The sequence below is a fragment of the Platichthys flesus genome, chromosome 7, assembly GCF_949316205.1.
Source record: "Platichthys flesus chromosome 7, fPlaFle2.1, whole genome shotgun sequence".
Classification (NCBI taxonomy): domain Eukaryota; kingdom Metazoa; phylum Chordata; class Actinopteri; order Pleuronectiformes; family Pleuronectidae; genus Platichthys; species Platichthys flesus.
In genome coordinates, this window is record NC_084951.1 from 14,485,350 (window position 1) to 14,511,008 (window position 25,659).

General features: G+C 43.1%; 2 protein-coding genes across 2 annotated transcripts; both read left to right on the plus strand.

The window, feature by feature from the left end:
* The first annotated feature begins 433 nt into the window (after positions 1-433).
* Positions 434-3,255, plus strand: LOC133956499 (heat shock 70 kDa protein-like). The gene is made up of 2 exons (XM_062391605.1): positions 434-537; positions 1,000-3,255. The coding sequence occupies exon 2, from the start codon at positions 1,022-1,024 to the stop codon at positions 2,942-2,944; it is 1,923 nt and encodes a 640-aa protein (XP_062247589.1). The 5' UTR covers positions 434-537; positions 1,000-1,021; the 3' UTR covers positions 2,945-3,255.
* Positions 3,256-5,491: 2,236 nt separating this feature from the next.
* On the plus strand, positions 5,492-24,494 carry kcnc4 (potassium voltage-gated channel, Shaw-related subfamily, member 4). The gene is made up of 4 exons (XM_062391606.1): positions 5,492-6,109; positions 16,269-17,205; positions 17,943-18,116; positions 22,568-24,494. The coding sequence occupies exons 1-4, from the start codon at positions 5,492-5,494 to the stop codon at positions 22,633-22,635; spliced, it is 1,797 nt and encodes a 598-aa protein (XP_062247590.1). The 3' UTR covers positions 22,636-24,494.
* The last annotated feature ends 1,165 nt before the right edge of the window (positions 24,495-25,659 follow it).

Genomic DNA, 25,659 nt, shown 5'->3' on the forward strand with positions numbered 1-25,659 from the left:
TCTTTATGTTTGCCACATTCCTGTCACTATCTTAATTTGATCCGGTGGGGTCGCATAAACAAATATTTCATGTGATCAAAATGGACAAGTGTCTACTAAGTATGTAAAATAATGCATTCAATCAGCAATAAAGCCAGTCCTTTAACAGTTACATGTGTGAATCTGTTCATTCTGAGACAAATGAGAAAGAGGGGAATGGTTAAGGAAGAAAAGTTCCACACTTGAAGGAGCCTTGCACACACATTCTCCACATTGGGTTCCTGTGACAGTCTGCCCCCGCTGGCTGAGCGTAAAACTTCTCTCCCATTCTGGAATATTCACCGTCTCTCTCGCACCAGCCAGCTGCACTAGTCACTGAGCTCGGGGGAGGGCAGGGGGTGGAGCTTGGAGTGTTCTGGAAACCCGGATGTAACAATATAAGCAGTGGCCTGAATGAGAGCAGGCATGAGTTTGAGACACTGAACAAGAAGCCGACACAAGACGGAGTCTGCTGAGATCTTTCAACGTCTAGGAGCGACACAGAACTTCTCTCTGAAAGTAAGTAGTAATTTATTATTACTTTTTAGATTTAGATTATTTCAGGATTTAAATGATGGCATTAGTGCAGCTTAATGTTAGAATCTATCTGAGATGGAGACACTTTCACTACAAATGCATACATTTTGCAATTGTATCTTCATTAATCGTGACCTCAGGTGAATTTCAGTCTATTAGAGAAACACTGAAATTTGAGAATGAGTTTAGTCGATTACATAAAATTATTAATGGTGTTTTTAATATGTTATTAAAAACACTTTTTTTAATGTTTCCTTCTGCAAATTTAACATGGGTTTATATCTCTGGTAAATAGATGGACAAAAATAATAGCAACGGAAACATTTTAACTGTGCTAACTGACATCAATAATTAAGCAATTTTTAATGATTTCAGTGGCAACGGTTGGTTCTTTAATGAGTAGCATAAACCATTGTAAATTTAATTTCTTCAAAATTTTTATAGGACCTTTAAAGGAGCAAGCAGGATGTCTTCAGCGAAGGGAATATCCATTGGCATTGATTTGGGAACCACTTATTCTTGCGTTGCGGTTTTCCAACATGGCAAAGTGGAGATCATCGCCAACGACCAGGGCAACAGGACAACTCCCAGCTATGTGGCCTTTAGCGACACAGAGAGGCTCATTGGAGATCCTGCAAAGAACCAGGTCGCCATGAACCCCACCAATACAATATTTGATGCCAAGCGACTAATCGGAAGAAAGTTTAATGACTCCATCGTCCAGTCCGACATGAAACTTTGGCCTTTCAAGGTGATCGATGATAACGGAAAGCCCAAAGTTCAGGTGGAGTATAAAGGTGAAACCAAAAACTTCTACCCCGAGGAAATCTCGTCAATGGTCTTGGTTAAAATGAAGGAGATAGCCGAGGCCTACCTGGGACAAAAGGTTTCAAATGCAGTCATCACAGTGCCAGCTTATTTCAATGATTCTCAGAGGCAAGCCACTAAGGATGCTGGAGTGATCTCTGGTCTGAATGTTCTGAGGATCATCAACGAGCCCACAGCAGCAGCGATTGCCTACGGCTTGGATAAAGGTAAAAGAGGAGAGCGCAACGTGCTCATCTTTGATCTCGGTGGAGGCACCTTCGACGTGTCCATCCTGACCATTGAAGATGGCATCTTTGAGGTAAAAGCCACTGCAGGAGACACACACCTTGGTGGAGAAGACTTTGACAATCGGATGGTCAGTCACTTCCTTGAGGAATTTAAAAGAAAGTACAAGAAAGACATTAGCCAAAATAAGAGAGCAGTTAGGAGACTGCGCACCGCTTGTGAGAGAGCGAAGAGAACCCTGTCCTCAAGCACCCAGGCTAGCATTGAAATCGACTCTTTGTTTGAGGGCATCGACTTCTACACCTCCATCACAAGGGCACGCTTTGAGGAGCTCAACTCAGAGCTCTTCAGGGGAACACTGGAGCCAGTGGAGAAAGCCCTACAAGATTCTAAGATGGATAAGTCCAAGATCCATGAAATCGTCCTGGTTGGTGGCTCCACAAGAATTCCCAAAATCCAGAAGTTCTTGCAAGATTTCTTTAATGGCCGAGAATTGAACAAGAGTATCAACCCAGATGAAGCAGTGGCTTATGGTGCAGCAGTCCAGGCTGCCATCCTCATGGGTGACACTTCGGAGAACGTCCAAGATCTGCTGCTGCTGGACGTGGCTCCCCTGTCTCTGGGTATTGAGACTGCTGGTGGAGTCATGACTCCGCTAATCAAACGCAACACCACTATTCCCAGCAAGCAAACCCAGATCTTCTCCACCTACGCTGATAACCAGCCTGGTGTGCTAATTCAGGTATATGAGGGGGAGAGAGCCATGACCAAGGACAATAACCTCCTGGGCAAGTTTGAGCTCGCTGGTATCCCTCCTGCCCCCCGAGGTGTACCACAGGTGGAGGTAACTTTCGACATTGATGCCAACGGCATTCTGAACGTATCCGCCGTCGACAAAAGCACCGGCAAAGAAAACAAAATCACCATCACCAATGACAAGGGCCGCCTCAGCAAACAGGAGATTGAGCAGATGGTACAGGATGCTGAAAAGTACAAGGCTGATGACGACCTGAAGAGGGACACGATTTCAGCAAGGAACTCACTGGAGTCTTACGTATTCAACATGAAGAGCAGTGTCGAGGATGACAGTATGAAAGGAAAGATTCAGGAGGAGGATAAAAAAGTTGTCATTGACAAGTGCAACCAGACAATTTCCTGGCTGGAAAACAACCAGCTGGCAGAGAAGGACGAGTATGAGCACCAGCAGAAAGAACTAGAGAAGGTGTGCAATCCCATTGTGACAAAGCTGTACCAGGGAGCGGCACCACCACCAGGATGCAGCAGCGGCTATGCAGGAGGCAACGCTCAGGGTCCCACTATTGAGGAGGTGGACTAATATCATGAATGTCAGTATTTTGTTTGCAGGAATATGTCAACCTAGTCACAGTTGTTTTTTTGCACATCTATTGTTATTTAATTGTTATTATTATTTGCTAATAATGATACAAATATTTTATATGGCTGTGATGTTTGAACATTAAACTGGGAATTTTCCTCCTAGTCAGTAAGTAGGTGTAGCTAAAATTGACCACAATTAGCCCTCAATCAACTGGCACTCAATATAGATTTATATTCTGCTTTGTTCACTTTTCCGTATTGTGTCCTCTCACAGCACATTTGAAATAAAGTTTCATCAAAATCTCCAAATATTTGTAATGTATTTTCTAAAACTTTTCATAAATTTGCACCTAGAATTGAAGACAAATAACCTGCAGTCAGGGATGTTATGGTCCTGTTTCCTCCGAGCAGAGATCTAGCAGTGACTCTGTATCCTTATGTGTTTCTTTCACCACTAACTTGAAAGGAAACTTATTTTGATCAAATTACTTCATATTCAAAAAATAACATCTGACCTCTTTTAAGCGGTGCTTTCCTAACCTCTTGTGGTCAAAGTCAGCACTTTCTGATAGAATTTTCACTCTACATAAAGAAGATTAAGATGCATTTATTAGTCCCAAACACATGCACAGACATGCAAAGGCACACTCATGCAGGTAGGGAAATTTAACCCCTGCTTTTAACCCATCTGGTGCAGGACACACAGAGCAGTGAGCGACCATGTACGGCGCTCAGGGAGCAGATGTTGGGGGCTTAAGGTGCCTTGCTCAGGGGCACTAGACAGGGTAGGGAGATTCTTGGATTTTTGGACAGATCAATCCAGGTTCGTCTTGTGTTGTTTCTCCGTGGAGTCGAACCAGAGACCTTTTCTGGCCATAGTCCAAGTTTTTGCCACTAGACCACCGCCTCTCCAGTGGAGTCCAATCAGGAATTATTAATGAAAGTATATTTATTAACACAACTACACAGGGCCATTGCAACAGGGGACCCGAGAGAATGGTTGGTCGTGTTAATCCACTGCAACAACAGTTGTGTGTTTCCCCCACAGGTTCCTTCGAAACATCCCTGATATACCTAAAATCAATGAATGTAAAATGTATGAACAGATACACACAGATCTATAATAACAAGTACCTGGAGTGAAAACTCACCCAGTTTATTTGTGACGTAACAATCCTCTTGATTTTTTTAATTTGTTCTCTGTTCAAGAAGCTTGTTGTTCACAAAAATATCCTCTAGGTGGCAATATCAAACCATGTCAGCAACATCACGAGTTGTCTGACACATAGGAGGAAGGTCTCAGAGCTACCTGTTGGATCCATAGACTGGATAGAAAGATCACACCTATAGTTGCATCATATTATAATGTTGATGATGTTCCGCCAGTCCTGGAAATGATCTGAGAGAAGAAATTGTATGATTTGTTTGTGTCGTTGTTTGTTTTGTGAGACATCGGTAAATGTAATTGTTTGTGTGCATTTGTTGGGTTGTGTAATGTTAACACTCCGTCAGTCAGCGTGTTCCAGCCCAGGGTACCCCTTACACTTTCACATGCAGCAGCAGACACGTCATGAACACCTGTACAACCTATTGACTTTCGGTGCCGTTTGTACTTTTTGTTACTGGGTTTCGATATCGTCCATTAAATTTGTATTTTGTTTATATGTCAGCCTGTTGCCATGAGGATCCACACCTGAGAATGCACTTATTTACAGTCTGGAGGGGGGGAGATAAAGCTTACAAAAACAACAGACACACACACACACTTACACACCTCATCAGCCCAGCCTCTCGGTCTAATTAGAGGGAGTGGTTCAATAATGCGCCAACCTCCGCCAGCAGCCAAAGAGTTAAACCGCCGATTCTGTCGCTGAAACGCGCCATCCAACCGGGCTCTGTCGCTGAGGGAGGACAGGCTACATGTGGAGGAGCAACAGATCCCCAGCTGGAAAGCAACAGCACATCTGGCACGCGAGCTGAGCCGCGCACATAGAGCAGGACGAGACGCCGGGATCTCTCCACGCATTGCATGGGTTTAAACGCGCGTCCGCGTCCTCCTCAGGCGTCTTCTGTGGAAAGGAGAAAAGTTGTCAGGGACACTTGTGCGTTTTTGTGGGCTTGACATTTTAAAGAAGTGTCATCAGCGCTTCATGCTACATAGGCCCGCGCTATACCTGCGTAATGCGTGCGTAATTCGGCATATATTCCTCCTTTTTGTCGGCGGCATCCTCGCGTTCACGGACGAGAATTGAGTGCAACATCTGGAGGAATCTGTGGGAATCTCACTGCGCTTTATCCGACGATACATATCTTTGTGTTTTGTTGCGGCACAAGACTGAGTTTGGTAACAGGTGGTTTTTCATTGAGCGTCTCACTTGGAGCGTCTGGACCATCAGGTGGATGCATGCGGCTCACAGGCCACCACACGCACCGGGCTCTGGAATGAGGACCCACTTTGCGTGGATTTTTTGATTTTCATTTTTTTTGTACGTGTGGACAACAGCTAAAGGAGGGGGGCGAACGGCCGGAGGGTCTCTGCTTCTCAATGATCAGCTCCGTGTGTGTTTCGTCTTACCGGGGGCGCAAGTCGGGCAACAAACCGCCGTCGAAAACATGTCTGAAGGAGGAGATGACCAGGGGGGAAGACTCGGACAAAATTATCATCAACGTGGGCGGCACTCGGCATGAGACCTACAAGAGCACCCTGAGGACGCTGCCGGGGACCCGCCTGGCGTGGCTGGCGGACCCGGAGACGCAGCCCGGCTCCGAAGCTCTGGCCGCTGCGCCCCCGACCTCTACCGAGCTCTTCTTCGACAGACACCCGGGCATCTTCGCCTACGTGCTCAACTACTACCGGACTGGCAAGCTGCACTGCCCGGCGGACGTCTGCGGGCCCCTGTTCGAGGAGGAACTCGCGTTTTGGGGGATCGACGAGACGGACGTGGAGCCGTGCTGCTGGATGACCTACCGGCAGCACCGGGACGCAGAGGAAGCCCTGGAGATATTCGAGCCGCCGGAACCCGAGGACACCGATGACGACAGGGAGGTTTCGAGGAGGTTCGGCATCGAGGATTGTCCCGACAGGTCGAGGGGCTGCTGCGAAGTTTGGCAGCCGAAGATCTGGGCCCTGTTTGACGACCCCTACTCGTCCAGAGCAGCCAGGGTGAGTCCAGCAGCTGTTTGCTCCTCTGTGCGCTTCATGTCCACATGTCGATGTCAAAACATTACAATCCTGCAGGTGGTTTTCAATGTAGGGAAAAGGCGCACATGTGTTTATCAACAGGTGTCCGTGCCCGGCTCAGCCAATCGCCGCCACAGAGACAGAGGTGAATCTGCACTATCAACATTTACCTCAAACAATCAGGATTTAACACTAGATAATCTAGTCTGATTTGTGTCTGATCCAAAGAGTTGAGAACAGGACACAGTAAATCAACATTAAAACAGTTCGAATAATCCAAACAACCTGTTGCTTGTTAAGTGAAATCCAGTTTTCAGTCTGGGAAGTTTGTGGTGCGTGGAGTTGATGCCTGATGTGAATGAACTCCTCTCCATCTTGGTCACAGTTCATATCTTCATAAAGAGCATATGGTAAATGCTCTGTATGTTTCCAGTCGTTTTCTTTTCTCGTTTTGAGAGAAAGAGCATGGGTTATGTGAAAACAGACACAACAACCTCACATTCACATCCACTTAACTTAACCCCGATCTGCATGTCTTTGGACTGTGGTGGAGTACCCAGAGACAACCTGCATCAATACACTCATGCTTGAACTGTTTGGTCACTTTGGAGACTGTAGTCTGTGGTGCTGTGGATCTCTAAGTTATAATAAGAGGTGTTTAAATGTACCCTCTTTACGGTAAAGTTTGGTGGACACAAGGTCAGTAGAAACTATGTGGCGCCTTCTCAAATCCGCTAGCATTTATTTCGCCATGTGATTTTAAAAATAGTCTTAATTATTCTGGTTTTTCCATCATTTAATTGAAGGGCTCTCTACCACATTTGTTTGGTTTGTAAGAATGACAAAGCATGACATTTTCTTCTCCACACGTAAAGCAGACTTTTTCCCTCAACTCCAGACAACTGTCAGTGATCAGCTTTTCAGTTCTCAGGTATGAAAATACTGAAATAGAGTAAATGCTGTTTCATAACAGAAATACAGAGCTGGTAAAGTGTTCCCACTCTTCCTGCCAAAGCTTTGTTCTCCAAAGTCCTTAAAACTCAAGTGTTTGAAAGGAGTGAACATCCATAAATCAAACTGTATGTTAAGGAGAAGGAAAGGATCTAAATGTAAATTGAGGCAAGAGAAAAAGTAGAACTATTGACCTGTGGTTGTATTCCCTCCATCTAGTGAAATTACAGTCTACATACATGCTTTTCCTGGACTCATCTGAGTCACCATGACCTTTGACCTTTGATCACAAAATCTACTCCAAGAATATGTTTTTTTCTTCACCTAATAAACAAAAGTGAACCCAACTGAACTAATCACCTCCTCTTTGAGTCCAGATGACAACTGGTCCAAACTTGATGAAGGGAAGAGATTTCATGTTCCAGAGGCCAAAAACATGATTTGTGAGGTCGCAGTGACCTTGAACATGACCTCCAAAACCTTCAGCCAATGAGACTCTCTGTGCCTGATGGGTGTTTCCAGGATGTAGCCTGTCACGTTTACAAGCACATGAGGTCACCATGACCTAGCAAATTTAAAGAGATTCCCTTAAGGTGATCCTCAGTTATTGTTTTCACAAAACCAAACATGAAATTTGTAAGGTCTCTTGTAAGGCGAATTTGACCAGTTTACTCTGATCCCTTTCTCTGTGTTCTTGAGGCATCGTGTTCACAACAAATGGATGGAGAACCTGAAAGAAAGTGCTTCTGGCCACCGGCTGTCACATGGAATCATAATAAACCAATCAATTCACCCTCGTATGGAGTTTTGAGTGAAACTCGCCTGTTTCCCCTTGTTTCTCCAGATTTTATACAAAGATCTTCATCATATCAAAGCTTAGGTGTTTTGTTAAGTATCAAACATGATACTCTTGTGTTTCTTTTATGGATAAAAAAATAAAAACAGTTTGCCTTTATTGCTTCTATGGGAGACATCATCCTGCTGTCAGCTATTGAAAGTACATGTGCTGTTCATTGTGGCTCAGAGACAAAGGCAGTGGACTTAGTGAAGTAAAGGTGCAAGCGAGCGCTGAGCATCTCTATTGGCGGCGCTGTCAGGACCAGGAGGTTCCATCAGGCTCCACCTGAAACACATTGAGTTCACAGAGAGAGAGAGAGAGAGAGAGAGAGAGAGAGAGAGAGAGACGCTCGCTGTGTTGTGCCTGTATGATATTCTTGCTGCGTGCCAGTAGCGCTGCAACTAGTGTTTATTTTAGCTCCCCGTCCAGGTGGCATTCGCAGCCTGTCACAGTGGAACAGCTGACATCTCTGAGTCACAGCTGCCATCTGAAGATGACCTGCACCGTTCCTGCCAGTGAATCACGTCTGTCTCCCACTGTACTGAACATTCCCTAAACGGTTTGTTTCAGATCTGCACGGTTCTTCAAAACAACCCCAGCAAAGCAGATCTCTCTGAGAGTCTGTGGTGTGAGAATAAGTGAGGGCGGGTCCGTATTGACTCAGGCCTAATGCTCTCTGTCCATTTCCTCTCCCGCCGTTCATGTACGTATACGCATGTTTGTTCCGTGTGCGCTCTGAGAGCATTTGGCGGGACTCATGTTACCTTGATGGCCTCTGTCTTTCAAAAGAGCCTCTGAGCTCCTCTTAGGTAATGTGATGAAAGCTGGAGGGAAGTTAATCTGTCCATCATTTAGGCCACATCCTCCTCACGACGAGGCCAAGGCTGGAGGTGTGCGGCCTCAGATCACAAATCCCAGAGAGGAGAGAATCATCTTACAGCACACTCTGCTGTCAGAGGAGCAGCGGCTCTGTGATCCGTCACGCTGGAGATAGTACGATGATCATATTAACACCATGAATGATTACATTTTATTAATATTTCTAGCTGCACGGCTGCAGTGTCAGTGGATCAAGACTGAAATACACTCGCAAGTTGTCCTCAGAGGACGGATCTCAGTTTTCTCACGTGTGACAATCAGACCTGGATGTAGCGTTGCGCTCAGAGCAGACATCTCTGTTCAGTCTTCCCTTATGCAATCTTTCATTAATTGCACATCCCTGATGCCTGTAATTAATCTCCGCTGTGGTAATGGGCTGCAGCTTGTTATCAGTGGTGAACAATTAAAGCTGCCCACGTAGAGGAAAAAAAATCAATTCGTCTTTGTTTTGAGACCCAGACATTGACTGGTACGTCTTATCTGGAGTATTAACCAATCTCTTGACCAGTTTAGCTCTTTGTTTACATATACATACTTTATTAATTGATCTTTACAGTCTTAATGCAAGGCTTTTGAATAGACAATAGACAATTATGTGTTGTTTAATATTGATTGTAGCCCAATCGATTTCTCCTTTATATAAGTTTTTTACTTTAGGTTGTAAATATTTGGGTGTATTGGTGTTTTCTAATTTATCGATAGTTATTTATGATAAAGTTCAGGGTTAAACTTTATAAATATCAAGCCTCAATGACGTTTAACAATTTAGAAATCATTGACAATTTTTAGGAAATAGATTTATTGGCTGATATTTGAGAAATCACCCCCCCTAAAAATTCATATCAAGAAGACTCTATTATTTATAGAGATTTTATTCTTATCGTATGAGTCATGGTTTTAGTGATATTAATATATTTGTTAAATATTAATACTGGGAGGAGAATCTTACCATAATCACTCAACATCTCACCTTTTGTCAGAAGATAACGAAAATTATTCCTTTAAATTATTAATTTCTAGTCGCCAGATCTTCATCCAAACCTCACTTTTGTTTGTAAAACTGAGATGTGCAACAATTAACATTCACTTGAATATGAAAATACTGATCATTGCCTTACAGTGAGTTAATTGGATTATTGATGCTGAGGACAGATATTCTCACACCTCAAATTTAGTGTCAGTGCGAGCTGATAAATAATAAAGCTGAAGCCGTTATTCCTGTGGGCTCATCTCTCACAGCCCTGACACCTCTCCCTGCCTCTCTGCGAATGGAACACAGGATTTGATTTTTCACACATCGACAGAGCAGCGTGGCCTCGCTGAGGAGACTTTTATAACTGACTTCTCTGTGAGAGACGAATCCTGGGTGATTCCGCCGGCTGTTTACGCTCCTCTCTTCTCAGACGTTCACTGATAATAGAAACGCCTTGTCGCTGCATCACAAAGTCTGAAAGGAGCCGAAGACTTTGTTTTGCAGGCAAAAATAATCAATAAATAACATTAGTTTTTTGTCCAGCTCTCACCTTGGTAGGATTGCAGTATTTTTTTATTCAGACAGAGCAGAAGAAAAGAGGCTCAGTGTTTCTCTCTTTGAATATACCACCTTTTTACCTGTCACTTTAATGCACTCAGTATTTTTACTGGTCACTGGTTTTGAAGAGTTTGATTGATGAACTATGATTTGAACAAATTTTCAAATGAATGTCAAAGTACTTCACCACCATCAGACAAAGACGCACGTACAGTGTGATGCTGCTTTAAATCTCAGGTCGGGGTTCAGTGTTTGTACAGAACAGACTCCCAGGAAACTTGGTGGGAGGATGGGACGTTGGCAAAGACAGAACTTGTCAAAGGAGTGGATCCAGGAGTCTTTTCCAATTTCTTTGACATTGCGAGACAGGGCGTTTCTTATATTGTCACTCATTTCTCAGGGAATAATTATTGGATCTTAATAAAACCAATCTGTCACATTTATGGAATTGATATCTGTGAGTGTGTGTAATTTGATGCATCCTGATTGAATCTAAGAGGACTGTTGGGTCTCGGCGCAGGTATAGTGCCTCTCTAACTCTAACTGTTTACAGATGGCTGTTTTTTTTCCTTTTGTCTTTGGACACATGCACCTACATGCTTTCTTAAGGGTTTACCTGCAGGCATCATACAATCCATGTGGAATTGGACATGTTTGTGTTTCTGCAATCATAGAGTATTTGCTCTTAGATGCTGGTGTGGTCGGCGCCCTTCAGTGGCATTGACAATACACTGTAGCTACAATGCTTGTTTGTTTACCCTTTCTCTCATCCTCTTGCTCAGCCTGCTTACCAAACACATGTATTTTTATTAAAACGTATTTTTAATATAAATTTGAGCAATAATCAGAAACTAGAAATTGCACCTAAAGCTGAGATGTGCCAGGTCCCATATGGTCTAGCGGTTAGGATTCCCGGTTTTCACCCAGGTGGCCCGCGTTCAACTCCCGTTATGGGAACTTGGCAGGCAACTCATATCTTTCTGAAAAAAGGTTCTCTTTATACGTTAAAACAGTGAAGTGAAAATAATTCCTATTATTGTTTCTTCCTTCTCTGTCCACATTGTCCATCCTGGTCTTAAGGGATAGTTCAGAGTAATGAAAAAAAAACATTCATTGACCCACTGTGGGAGGGGTGGGTCAGGTGTTTGAGTCCACAAAGCGCTTTTGGAGTTTCAGGAGTAAACAGCGTGGCAGCTAAAATCCAATACCACTGAAGTAAATGGCGACTTTTCTTCAAACATTAAAAAGCAACAGAAAAATAAAAGAAGGTGCCTCCATAAGGCTCCTGTGGTGTCATCCAAGTCATTAACACCATGTTTTAAGCCTGAATGACCGCTGCTATCCCATATAACCCCAAGACCTTTTTTTGGACTCAAACACTTCACTCACCCCTCCATTCGGCATAGTGTTGAGTAGATAATAAGTGAATTTTTCATTTTTCGGAAAACTATCCCTTTAAGGATTCTATTTATCATCCTTTTATCGGACAATCCCGTCTTTTTCAGGAGGCGTCGCTCTGTGGAAGAGGGTCTTCACCTCATCTTTTGTGTTGTAAGTGTCGGTTTTTGGATTTACCAGTGTCCCTTTGATGCTGTAATTCCTTGATCGATATCCCTCAGTAACAGAGAGACAGAAGTCAGACCTGTGTGTGAGACTATTTGGCAGATGTTACTGGTTCCCAGGAGAAGAGCAGCTGAGAGGCAGAGTAGTGGACACTATTTCGCTTCCATCCTCAGGTGCACCTAAGCCCAGACACAAATCAGTGTGACACAGAATCAAAAAAATCTGCAGAAAAAATCTGCTATGGTTGGCTTTACAGCTGCTGTGACGGCTTCTTGTTTTGGACCCTGCATAGAGCGTCTGTGTTAGTAACAGGGTGTGATGCTGAGTTGCTGAAGGTGATAGCTGTGATGGGACTCCACAGCTGCTGCACTCCGACGCACAGCCGGCTGCCCGTCTACTGTCGAGTTATACCCCCCCCCCCCCCCCCCGCCCTTATTTTCCCATCTGAGACCAGGCGATTGTCCCCTTGGGGACCTCTGTGTCTCTCCACTCCCTCCAAACAACCTTGAATTGGCATCTTTGTGGCACCACTGAAATGATCATCTCCACTGCTGTAGGTACAGCACTCAGAGAGTTTTTTAATAATCCGTATCATTGTTTGTATAAATCACAAAAATATTGAAGTTGTAAATGTTATTGTATCTGTTTATTTAATTAAAAAACATCTGGCCAAGGGTTAAGAAGCTTCAATCAGCTAGGTCGTATTTTTACAGATCAAATGACTGCACAGTATGGTGAAGTCAAGTCGGAGGCTTGAGTCTTCCTGCAGCGGCAGCAGGTGGCTCTTTGGTGCAGGTCTTCCTCATTCTCTCTCCTCATATCACTCTTCAACTAATCTTTAATTAAATTGTAAATACAAAAAACACATTTTAAAGCTTGAATCTAAAACTGCAGGTTAACTAGAATTCCATATTTACAGAATACATCTTTATGCCTCTATTTATACTTCTGCAAAAATGTCTATATTGAATGTTTTATATCTAAAATCTTAAAAAAATCTGCCATGCGACTTGAAACTGGCATTATTACAATCATCTTTATCAGAAATAGTTTTAAATATGACAAGGCTCAGAACTATGGCCAATCAATCTAATATACTCAAGTAAAAACTAAAATATTTGTCTCTAACCTTTTCAACTGTGCAAATTCCATAAAGTGCAGTAAATGTACTGTGAGAAGTGAAGCTACCACTTAATTGAGAATCAACCATTACAGGCGCACAGACACAGATTGATGGACAAATAATGAACGAGTTATATAAATAACATTATATAGTCTTTCTATCGAACCCTCAGCAAGAACACCAGGAACTGCTAAATAAAACGCTCTGCATTAACAGTCATTTGGCCGCCTAATGATTCTTGCTTGTGTATCAGCGGGCTCACCCGAGCAACATGGAAAACACTCTGTGGTGCAAAGAGACATTAAGGTAATCACTCCGACAGCGTTTAGAGTTACCGCTGTAAACATGATATTGTGGCCTCTCTTTACATCGGGCCTTAAACAAACTGCACAGACGCATTTAAATCCTGCAAGATTTACTTAGCAAGACAACGACTTGACAATATGAACGCGAAACAAAAAAATGGACTCAGCACGAGAAGTGGCAGCAACGCACGGCCGCACGCATGCAGGTGTGAGGTCCGGCTGATTCATGTTATTATTAGACTTTTCCCCATGAGCCTTTTATGAGCAGAGCAGATAGTCTTCGTGCGTTTCAAGCACCTCCAGCTCCCTCCCTGCAGAGGTGGCCACGGCTGCAGATCCCCGGCTCTGTTTAGGTCTGGGATAAACCTTTTGGCATTTGAGTAAACTGAACGCTGTCAGAGCCCGTTAGGCTGATCAGAGGCATCCGGGCAGCAGCAGGACTCGCAGGCTGCATCTGGTGGCAGCTGGTTTGTCGGTTGTGTCGTAGCAGAGCTCAGCACAGGAGACTTCTCTGTGTCTTTTTTGTCCATGTTTATTTATGCAAAATGATTAAAGTCACCTGGAATTAATAAATCATGAAAAGACCAATACAGATGAATGATGAAATAGAATCATGGCCCTGCAGTTGTATGGCTCCCTCAACCCGTGCTATTTCAGGCTGCATACTTTCCACTCATAAAAGGTGACTTTGACCCTTTGACCTTTGACCACTGAAATCTGATCAGTTTATCTTTGACTCCAAGTGAATGTTTGTGCTGAAGTTGCAGAAATTCCCTCACGGTTTTCCTCAGTTGTTGCTTTCTAGAGGCCAAAAATGTGTTTATTAATGTCACAGTGACCTTGACCTTTGACCTTTGATCACCAAAATCTAATCAGGTCTAATCAGCTTCATCTTCAAGTTCCACTCCCTCCCAAATAATCTTAATTTCATTGATGCTTATGAATCATAAGGTATCATAATTACAATTTCAATGTCACAATCATCACTTGCTAATCCAGCCAGGTTCTTCTGTTCTGTATTTCTGCTGTTTGTCTTGTTGTGATTCACCTTGTGATTCCTTCTGTAGCGCGCTCACACACTTGTGCACGGCTAGCCCTGCTGATGCTCAGGGAATCCGTGTCCACGCAACAGAGGGATCTCTGATCTCCTCCTGGGGCCGAGTCCAGGCTTCACGGCCTTCCCTTTTTATTTGCAGCGATGGCTTTGTCTTCTCAAGGGATCGTTGCTGCGAGCTTCCCAGAGCTCTGCAGGGACACAGTGGAAAAGCAGCACATGATCCGTGTGCAAAATATATACACCAACATACAGAGCGTGTTTGTTTACATGTGTGCAGTATCTCAGTTTTTGCTGCTTTAAACTGCTACCGGACAGTTCTTCTTCTTTCCACTCAATAAACTCCATAAACTGTCCAGTACTTATTTAGATTGCTTTTTCCGATGTGTCCTCGTCTGACTTTAGATCCAAACACTAAAAAGCTGACTGATATGTGAGAGGCCCTGCAGGCGGAAAAGAGCCTAAGTGCATGCAGGGCAGACGTACATGTTTATGCAGCTGCAAGATTAGAAAGGTTTGTGGAGGCATTACAATTTGTCCCGGCTTTAGTAAACAATAAAGACAGATCAGGCATGAGTGAACACACAATGTTAACACAAACAAACACTGAGCCCATTGTGCTGGATCAGGTGTGTGCCGTGCAGCCACATTATTCACTTTACCTAGCGGGAATTGTAAAAGTGGTTTGGATTTGTATTTCGAGGATATTTGTATTACGTTAGATGTTTTAATCCCACTCTCAGACATGTCTGATAAACCTGAATATGTGAATATACTGTGAGTCCTGTCCAGTGTCTGTGCCTCTCAGTGCCTGCAGGCTCTGCTCCTCATCTCACTCATCCTTTGTGCTCAGATTGCAAATGAAGAATCTTTTTATAATGTATGCTGTAGTACCAAATTTATTTATATCTCATATTTCTTAAACCAGGACAATCATTAAAAAAATTACAATAAAATAAAATGTCATTTATAGTTTATAGACACTGTGATGGCAATGTCAAGTATCCCTCTAGGACATTAAATTATATCTTACCTTATCTCATCTTAAAAAAGAAGATTTATATACTGTACATAAATAAAATCAAAAGAGAATACAACATCATGTGCATTAAACACAGTAGTATTAAAAAAGTAGTTTAAATTATATGCAATATAATGACATACATGTACATGACAGACAGGTGTAATGTTAGCCCCAAGACTGCTTTACTGAGTCAGTTCACGCAGTGAGCGCCCCCTGCTGTCTGTGACCAGCAGGGCTCATGGTAATTGAATCAGTTTTTCTCTTGGCATCATCCAGTCTCTTTGTACAAGGGAGTAATTGGTTTTGAATTGGTCTTTTTCCTGGCTCTCTCCTGTGGACGGTGTGTTTTTTTCAGTCCCTAATCTTCAAACTGCAGCGGTAGTGGACAATCACAACAGGGAGCTGTTTCCTAAAGGAAATAGGTGTTTACGAGGAGGCAGGAGAGAAATGACATCATGTTTCACTAAGGACAAAATTATGATACAAAATTGTTGTGATTTTAATTATTCACTATATATTTTTTTACTATATTTCAGACACACAGTCTCTTATAGAAAAGGCCCTGTTGTGTATATATAGACTTAATAGATTTTTCATAATTTCACTTAATGTAGATCAGCTGGACGTCATTGCCTCAGCTGGAAAATAATCCCTCTTAACATGTTTCTTTAGGCCCTTGATTTACACATGATTATAATTAAATATGGTGCAGGGATTGAAAATGGTTTTCATGAGGCACACGATTTTAATGGGAGCTCTTGCACCACACAAGCGAGTTTGATAAACATCATTGTGATTGCATATATTAACTGAGGGAAGACATCACATTGTGCTGTTTATCGATGACTAACTGTGTTATCTCGTCTCGTTCAGGGAGTTGCATTTGCCTCTCTCTTCTTCATCCTGGTGTCCATCACCACGTTCTGCCTGGAGACCCACGAGGCCTTCAATGAACTTCAGAACCGCACGGAGCAGGTTGTCGTGGGCAACGTCACACACAGCGTGGAGAGGAGGGAGATGGTGACCAAGCCCATCCTCACCGTGGTGGAGGGCGTCTGTGTGGTCTGGTTCACGTTTGAATTCCTGGTGCGTATCGTCTGCTGCCCGGGCAAGGTGGTCTTCATCAGGAACTCACTCAACATCATTGACTTTGTGGCCATTCTGCCCTTCTACCTGGAGATGGGCCTGAGTGGTCTGTCGTCCAAAGCTGCCAGTGACGTGCTGGGATTCCTCCGAGTGGTGCGGTTTGTTCGGATCCTCCGGATCTTCAAACTGACGCGACACTTTGTCGGCCTGCGCGTGCTGGGACACACGCTGAGGGCCAGTGTCAATGAATTCCTCCTGCTCATCATCTTCTTGGCACTGGGTGTTCTCATCTTCGCCACCATGATTTACTACGCTGAGCGCATCGGGGCCAAGCCCGACGACCCCACAGGCTCCAACCACACACACTTCAAGAACATCCCCATCAGCTTCTGGTGGGCAGTGGTGACCATGACGACGCTGGGCTACGGAGACATGTACCCACAGACGTGGTTGGGCATGATGGTGGGGGCCCTATGCGCACTTGCTGGGGTCCTGACTATTGCCATGCCGGTCCCCGTCATCGTCAATAACTTTGGGATGTACTATTCGCTGGCTATGGCCAAACAGAAACTGCCGAAGAAGAAGAAGAAGCACAACCCGAACCCAGACGCTCCGACTGACTCAGCCTCGTTTGGGAAGTCGGAAACAAACTCACACAGAGACAGCACGCAGAGTGACACGTGTCCGCTGGCGGCTGAGGAGAGTGTCAGCAGGAATCGTTCAGGTCAGACTCTGATGATAAAGGAGCAGTTCTCTCAAACAATAGGAAAACATTTTCTCACTCGCCTTTTGTGGGGTGGAACCAAGCAGATATTTTTAGTTTAATTTACTGTGAATATCACTCTCAGGTTTGATGCTGCTGATCTGAAACAAGAAATTAAAAAACGATTTTCACCTCTTTGAAAAATTACCCTTTAATTTAAATATTGATTTATCCACATATTTGGTAGAAAGAGATGTTTAATTTTTAAGTTATTCACCTCCATTTTTATGATAAATCGTGTGGACTCTCAAAAGCTGGGCAGCTAAGCCAAGCACGGCTAAAAACAAGCACCACTAGATGCAAGTGAGAAAATGCTTCTTTTATTTTATTAGGGTGAACTCCACCTTTAAGATGTACTCTTAAAGGTCTCATCAGCTTTTAATTTAGATGACATTAAATTGGATAGTTCATCTTTCAGAAACCACATGATAGATATCAGAGTGTCGGATAGTAACTAGACGTCCACTGTGTCTTACAGCTACTGCTGCTTTTCAGAGTTTTCCTGACAGACAAACCACACTTAGTCACAAAGAGAGTAACACACCGGGATCAAATTACTCCTCATGAGATCTCAGACAAATTGGATTTTATCTCAGAAAAATTCAGATGTTATGCAATATACCGCTGCCTTTGTCTGGGCCCTGGCTCAGTAAAAGCTTTGGCATTTACGGCGCTGTGTGGTTTTGTCGTCCTGTCAGGTTCCAAACAGAACGGTGATGCAAATGTGGCTCTTTCAGAGGAGGAGGGCTGCAGCCTGACCCAACCGCTGTCCCCCAGTGAGAAGTGGTCCCTGCGGTGCACCCGAGGGACCAAGAATAAGAAAGAGGCCACCTGCTTCCTCCTGACATCAGGAGACCCACCTGTCCGTACTGGTAGGTTACATACATGTCCGTATGACCAGCTACATTTAAAGTGTTGCATGTTGTACTGCAGTCTCGCTGCACTGTAGGTTTTAATTGACTCTCCTGAGAAAATTCAAAGGAGTTTCTGCAGGTCAGAGGTGTTTTCTCAACTGTTGCGTTTTGGGACTGAAATAATGTTGTATTAGTCAAAACCAGGATTTAGCCACATGGAACTAGTTCCAAACTTAGCTAATATTTAATGTTATTTGCTTTATTTGTACCATTTCTGAGTGCTCACTTTAAAACAATAGCCAGGAGGCCTTAGCTTTGCATAAGAGTGGAACAGGCTCTGTCCAAAGACAACAAAATATGACCTATCAGCAACTATCTCAACTTCATGGAGTCTCTACGGTTTACCTAAAAAAGTCAGCATTCCTGCTCAATGAATGTTCAGAACCAGATAAAGTGCACTTTTCATTTCCAAACGTTTCGTACCAATACCAATAAAAAGAAAGATATAAAATGGAATTATGTGTTATTAATTTTGTAATCTAACTCTCAGACAGAAAGCAAAGAAGTGCAATAATCCTAAAAATAAAAGGTTTCACTATCATAGAGATCTACAGCCAGGCTTGGAGCCCACACTTTAGATACACACCAGGAAACACAGCTGATGGATGGATGGATGAAGACATTCAGATTTGGCCTCAGGGTGTTGGAGAAAGAGGTCCATGTCAATAGAACGGTGTTAATGAAGGTGGTAGATAGATGTTCCTGTATTTAACTGTAAGACATATTTAAGGGTACGATACATAATATAAGATACGATATAGATGAAGAGATATGATACGATTCAATACAATACAGCACAGTATTGAACGATCTAAATATTCTTGGCTCCACTTAAAATAGATTTTCAACCAAAATTTGAAACCTATGTGGCTGTTGGTATAATAACCACAATATTTTTCAGTTGAAGGACAAATGCAAAATTTTGACCTGATGGCACTAGATAACCCGTGAAGAAACATAGAGCTGTTTCGGTGATAACCTGACAGACAGTGTCATCCCTGTAGCTCTGGGGCACTATGGCTAAAGCAAGGTGTAAATCTCTATAGACTCACCACAAAACAAGCTTTGTTTGCTGCTGAGAAGGTTGAAAGAAAACTCCAGGGCGTGTTGCCTCTTCTTCAATCTTGTCTTGCCACCTCCCACTGACTTAGGGCAGATTTAGTCATTATTCAGCCGACAGATCCAAAGGAAATCAATGGGAGAGCTTTGTAGTATTAATTGCATCATCCATCTGTCTGTGTGTCTCAAGGAGCTGTACTATCTTAGGGTAAGCAGCAGCATAAGGTACCAATCAACCGTTTCAGTCAAGGAATTACCACAAAATAGTTTTGCTGTTAGATTTGTCAGAAAAGGTTCTGCAGTTTGAGGAAGCGCTCAATGAATCCAAGCAGCCATGTGGACTATTTTCCCTAACACGTGAATCTGAATCTAGCCACAGTAGGTAGAGGTCCGGACGGTGCAGGGAGTTGCGTAAGTGCGTAGGAGTAAGTGCCAATCAATGTGAAGCATGCAGCAAACAGACAGAGAATATCAACCAATGCAAGTGAAGAACTAACACCATGCTTCATTTCAGGATTAAGTGCAAACTTTTGTAACGTAAAATTCACTCATCAATCAATGGTGTGATTGTTCACAGACTGCCTTAATGATGACCAACCTTAGCAACACAACGATACACTACTAATATTCACCCTGTGCACATATCTGTACGTACATGCAAAATTTATTATTAACACAAGAGTTGATATTTACCAAACTTAGGGTTTCTCCGGAGACCTATAGGAACTGATTAATCGAAAGTCAAAGGTCAAGGTAAAAAGAAAAAAAGGTCCACAATCACTTTATCAAAAACATATATAAGAGATACAATCTAAAGCCTATAACGAATGGACAATTATGCCCTATCTCATGATATCATATGACATCATGAAGAAGCCACACAGAATACGGAAAAAGATTAATTCACTTAAAAATATAATGTTACATCCTGACAGCTTCACTTAGCGCTGGCATCTTATAATTCCGGTCTGTCTGTCTGCATGTATTAGCCATGTCTTGAGAAGCGTTGATTGCATCAACATGAGTGGTGTTGCAGATCACAACAACAGCACGTTCAAGATGGGGGCATGTTAATGACACTGGTACTGATTCTCCTGTTCAGGGTTCTGTGTACGGAGCTGAGATTCACCAAACATTGAATTAACAGGTCAACAGTTAAGGGTTCTGTGGACTGAGTCCTGCAGTCGGCCGTTACTTGCTGCGGCTCAATTACTGCAGGTCCACCACAGAGAAAGCAAACAGGCAGGTTTTCAACGGGCACTGCACTAGTCATCATAATATTAAAACACATAAGCATTACCTGATTGGGGTAGATACAGCATGAACAGGTTATCACCCCTCCGATGCTTTGTATTGCGGTGACTATTTTAAAAAGTCATCTGACAGAGGTAACACAATAAAGGAGATGACGTTCTTGCAAATCTCTCAATTGGCATCCGCCGTAGCCTGCTATCTCTCTCCTGGATCTCACATCTGAGCTACCCTAAAGTACCCAAAAGCCACTTGTGAGAAGAGGCTCTATATTTGGCAGCCATGGATTCATTCCTGACATCCTGAGCACACATCCCACCCAGTCAACATCCTGACTCTCGTCTGCAAACAGCCCGGCGACAGTAAAGGTGTTTGCCTGCGAAACTGCACTTTACGTTGGTGCATTTTTCTCCTGACACTCATTAGCACATCACTGTTGAGGAAAAAACAGCACATAAATGGGGCACTTACTGTATAGCTTGGCTCCTTTGAGATGTATACAATCTCGTTCCCCCCCCCCACGGTAGCCCATTACAAGGAAATTGTGTCCGAATGTTTTTCCTGAAAGCCCTGTCAATCCCTCCATGTGTTGAGTGTTGAAGACTGGTGTAGGTTAATGGCAATGTGGTTTTTCACATGCAAAAACCCTACACAAAATTGCTTCTATCTGTCAAATAGAACGGAAGTGTGTGGACATCTAATTATGCTCAGGGGAGGAAATCAATATAAATGTTACAGCCCCACAGTCACAGTGGGAAAGACCAACACAAAGCGTCCACAGCCTGTGTTCACGCTGAGTTCCATACATTTAGGCTAAATGATCTGGTCGGTTCATGAGCTCACCATCCGAGCTCGCTCCTGATCACAAAGACAAAAAACCGTGGAGAGCTGAGCAAAGCCAGAACACCTCAAAATGAATCTTAGACGAGAGGGAGGAGGGGGGTGATTCAATCTGGAGCTCTGTGTCTGGTGAGTATGAGGACAATGACCTCCCAGTCTATTACAGGAGAAGATCACACATACACCACACATTTAGTGCTCATTACATTTGAGAACAGTGCAAGTAGAATCTCCATATTTCCTCAAGAATCTGTTATGGCAGAGTTCAAAGATTCATTGTCTTTGTGTTTGCAGCCATTTTGAGTTAGATGGAGATAGACGAAGGCACCAGGGCTCTGCTATTCAGAGCTATGCCCTCAGGGCATGGTGTTTGGCTAATTGCGGGGTTAGGGGATATAAGGTATGGATAATAGTTCACCAGAGCAGTATGACAGGAAACAGAAAGAGAGCCAGCAGGTCTGAAGATGCTCCGAGGGTTATCGGCCTCAGGAAATAGTCTCCCACCCTGCACTTAGGAGCAAAACGTCTGTGGATTTGAGGTCATTGAGTAAGTCACAGGGATTGCGTGACCTGGCTGAAAGCACGTTGGCCCTGCGATGTCACAACCACCAGCGTGTTTCCTTATGATGAGCGCTGCTAAGAGGAGGCAGCAGGTGGACGTTCAGACAAGCAGAGAAAAGGTCGCTGAGCGTGGATGAACCCCCTCCTCTGGATGATTGCTACCAATAGGTTTCCATTAACAAAATGGGTGGTGAAAGTGACGCTCTGCTGGGGTTTAGAACAGTAGAAGATCTCTGTTGCTGCTTTCACATGCGTCGAATTCTGGACATTTTCCTGACATCGTATCGAAGGACTTGAAGGCAAATGTCCATGTCAGTTCCACAGGACATTTTCTGGGACTTCTCCTTCCTATGTCTAGTAAAATATCAAGAAAAAAATTCATAACACGCAAGTGGGGTGTTTTAATGAGGGTTTTAATATGCAACAGATGCAGAACCAAAAATATGAAAGGTTAACAAATATCTCTTTTGGTGATATGAGCTGCCAGACATTTTCCTTTTGTTGTGAATGTGTCCTGTCCTGTCTGAAAACAGCATCTCTGTGCTGGAGAGCTGAAACATTCAACAGGAAATGATCATACGCAGTTCAAACAGAAAACTTTAGTAGAAGTCACACACCGAAGATGAATTTTTTTCTCTATAGTCTTTCATGCTGATGCAATAAGTCAGTGTGTTGCTGTGTTTTGTCTCTCCTAACAGACCTCTGTAAAGACATGCTCGCTGCCACTGGAAACTACGCTCAGCCCGAGGTCACCACTCTGACCTGATGATGATTGGCCACCAGGAGGAAGAAGAGTTTGGACCGGCGATGGAGTCCAAGCCGTGCAGAGATTCATCCTGATTTATTTTCTGTCCTGAACTGCCGACCTGATTCTTTTAGTCCAAAGTCATGTTGTTTTGTTTGGTTTCGGTCATACATCCTGGACCTTGTGGTGCTGCAAAGCAGATTTGCCATAAGTGCACTCATTTACATGTTACAGAGCATTTTGCATGTACGCATGATCTATTATTGTAATATGTACTGTACCATTAATTTACTGTTAATACATTTAACTGTCACAGGTTGTCGTAGAGACCCCGGGAGTGTATTTTCTTTCATGACCGGTGAAGTTTCGGCCAGAGCTGGAAGAGTTTCACACGAGAGATTTTGTTCCTCTGTTTTCATCCGTATTCTTCTCACTGGTTTGATGAGAAATGTAGTGACATATTTCCATCCAGCAAACAGGGTTTAGAAACATTTCAATCTGCATCAGGATTGGTCACTGTTAACTAAATCTCATCAAACCCCAGAGTCCTAACCAATCTTATTAACAGAGTTTTAGGTCTTTCGACTTTAAATATATATTTTTCACACATCAGCTTATTAACTCATGAATGTTTCATGTTATAGAGGACAGGTTGAGATATTTCTGGGGCTGTAATCATGAGGCTGTCGCTTTTAATTACTTGGCAGCCTTGTACGCTCATGAGATTTGACGTTTGTTTGTGTGTCTGTTCATGTTTGTAGTCCTATGTACAGAAACAGTCACACTGAGCTCTTTTTGAAACTCAAAACACTGCCTTGTCGTTTTGGATTCATGTCTTATATCCATAAATGTCATCAACTGTCAAGCAAGAACACCAAGACACTTGGGAATATGAGTCTGTACAGCAAAACTGTAACTGTGAACTAGGATTAGATGAAAACTTGAAATCATTTGTTTGATCCTCGACCAAACAGACCCCGAGTTCTTTGTTGATCATCCGGTCTCTGCCTTCTGTCGTGCCACTGCTTCTTAACACTGACCAGAGGGACGCAGCGTAGATATCCTGTCAAGGGGACACAGCCGTGGTTATGAATGCTGCTCAGGCAACACAGTGTCTGTGAATCCTTGTACAATAAGAGAAAAAAAGGAGCAGTATTGCCTGTCTATTACACTAGCCTCATACAGTTGATGCATCATTACGGTCGAGTCAGGACCAAAGACTCCAGTAGATCACATGGTAGATTTTCAGTACCATTGTTAGTAAAACATACAACGTGCAATGCCATCAGTTCCACTTGTGCCTCATGTTGAGTAATGGAGCTTAGATATGTGCAGTAACCTCCTTAGATTCTGTTGGATTTGTAGAAACCCTCTGTAGTAGCAGAAGGAATGTTTCTTTCACTCGTGACTTATATAATGTGTTCCTTGTGGTCGACCATAGTGGCCTTATGTTTAATGAACAAAAGAGAAACTTCATTTCATTAGACTCGGCGAGCTCTGTAATTATGTATAAGCACAGTTTCACGTATGTAGCACAGGACAATATTCTGGATCATTCCTCTGACTGAGTTCTCCTCCTCTCTGTGTGACGTGTGTACGCACCATGAAATAGCAGATTATCATTTTGATAATTCACATTTTTAGCCTCATTTCCTCTTTTCCTCTGTTGTATATATACCCGAATGTGATGGAGAAGCGCACAGCACGTCAACTTCATTTCTCCTCATTATGGATTGTATAGGTGACTGTTACGGTGTCAGATGTGTGCGTCTGAGGGAGTGTGTGCGAGTGTGTGCGTGTTGTATAATGTAGGCATCTGTTTCTTTGCAGAAATACAAATAAAATCCATTTCCCCTCCTGGTGTTGAATTTGAAATCTCATGCACGTGCACTCTTGTTTTTATTTCCATTCACAGCTTGCCCTGTGGAATCTGCATTTGTGCCATTAACTGCACAGAGTGCGTCAGTACAGGAACTATTTATGCCAGTGACACACAAGTGCATTCTGGTTGATCTTGTGCTCGGGTTAAAGTGGTGTAATGTATCAGTCATGGCCGTGCCTCCTGCTCTCCTGTTCCTCTGTGATGATGTAGTGAAGGTGGAGATGGCTCACAGAGCTCATCTCCATGGAGATTTGGGATGACAGGCACCACTATTTACTGCTTGGATGCCCCTCCGTCCCTCTGTTTTTCACAGGCAAAGAAACACCAGTCATTCACACACACACACACACACGCACACACACACACACACACACACACACACACACATGTTTGTACAGCTGTCTTAGTGAGGACACTCATTGGCATAATGCATTCCCTAGCCCCTTACTCTAACCCCAACCATCCAGACTAAATGTCTAACCATTAACCTAACCTAAACTTAATGCTAACCCTAACCTTAAAACCCAGTCTTAACCCCCAAACAGTCAATTAAAAGGGGGTCACAAAGTGAGCACCGGCCAAAAGGTCCTCACTTTCCCAAAAGGTCCTCACTCGGTTTTAGGCTCAAACTGATCCTCACAAAGATAGCTGTACAAGAGCACACACACACACACACACACAAATCTTGTACTTGCATCTTTTTATGACAAACAAAACAGTCTCTTGGATAGATATGCTACACCAAACAGGAAGCACACCATTTTGGCTTTGGTGGCCATTTTGGCCATTTTCTTCAATTTTACTCTTATAAACTTGTCTTTGGCTTTCATCAGATCAACTTCAACTTCTGTGAATGTCATCTCAACAAGATGGAGATATAAACCACCTCGGTATATTTGTTTTCATCACATGGTGTAGGATAGATTATGATAATAACAATGACAACATAATAATGTGATAGTATTTCATAATAATGAGATAGTATTTCATAATAATGAGATAGTAAGTCATAATAATGAGATAGTAAGTCATAATAATGAGATACTAAGTCATAATAATGAGATAGTAAGTCATAATTATGTAATAATATATTAAGCATTTGTCCTTGCTGCCGTGCGCAAAACACATGCAACGCGGAGACGTGCGCTTGGTCATTGATCGCT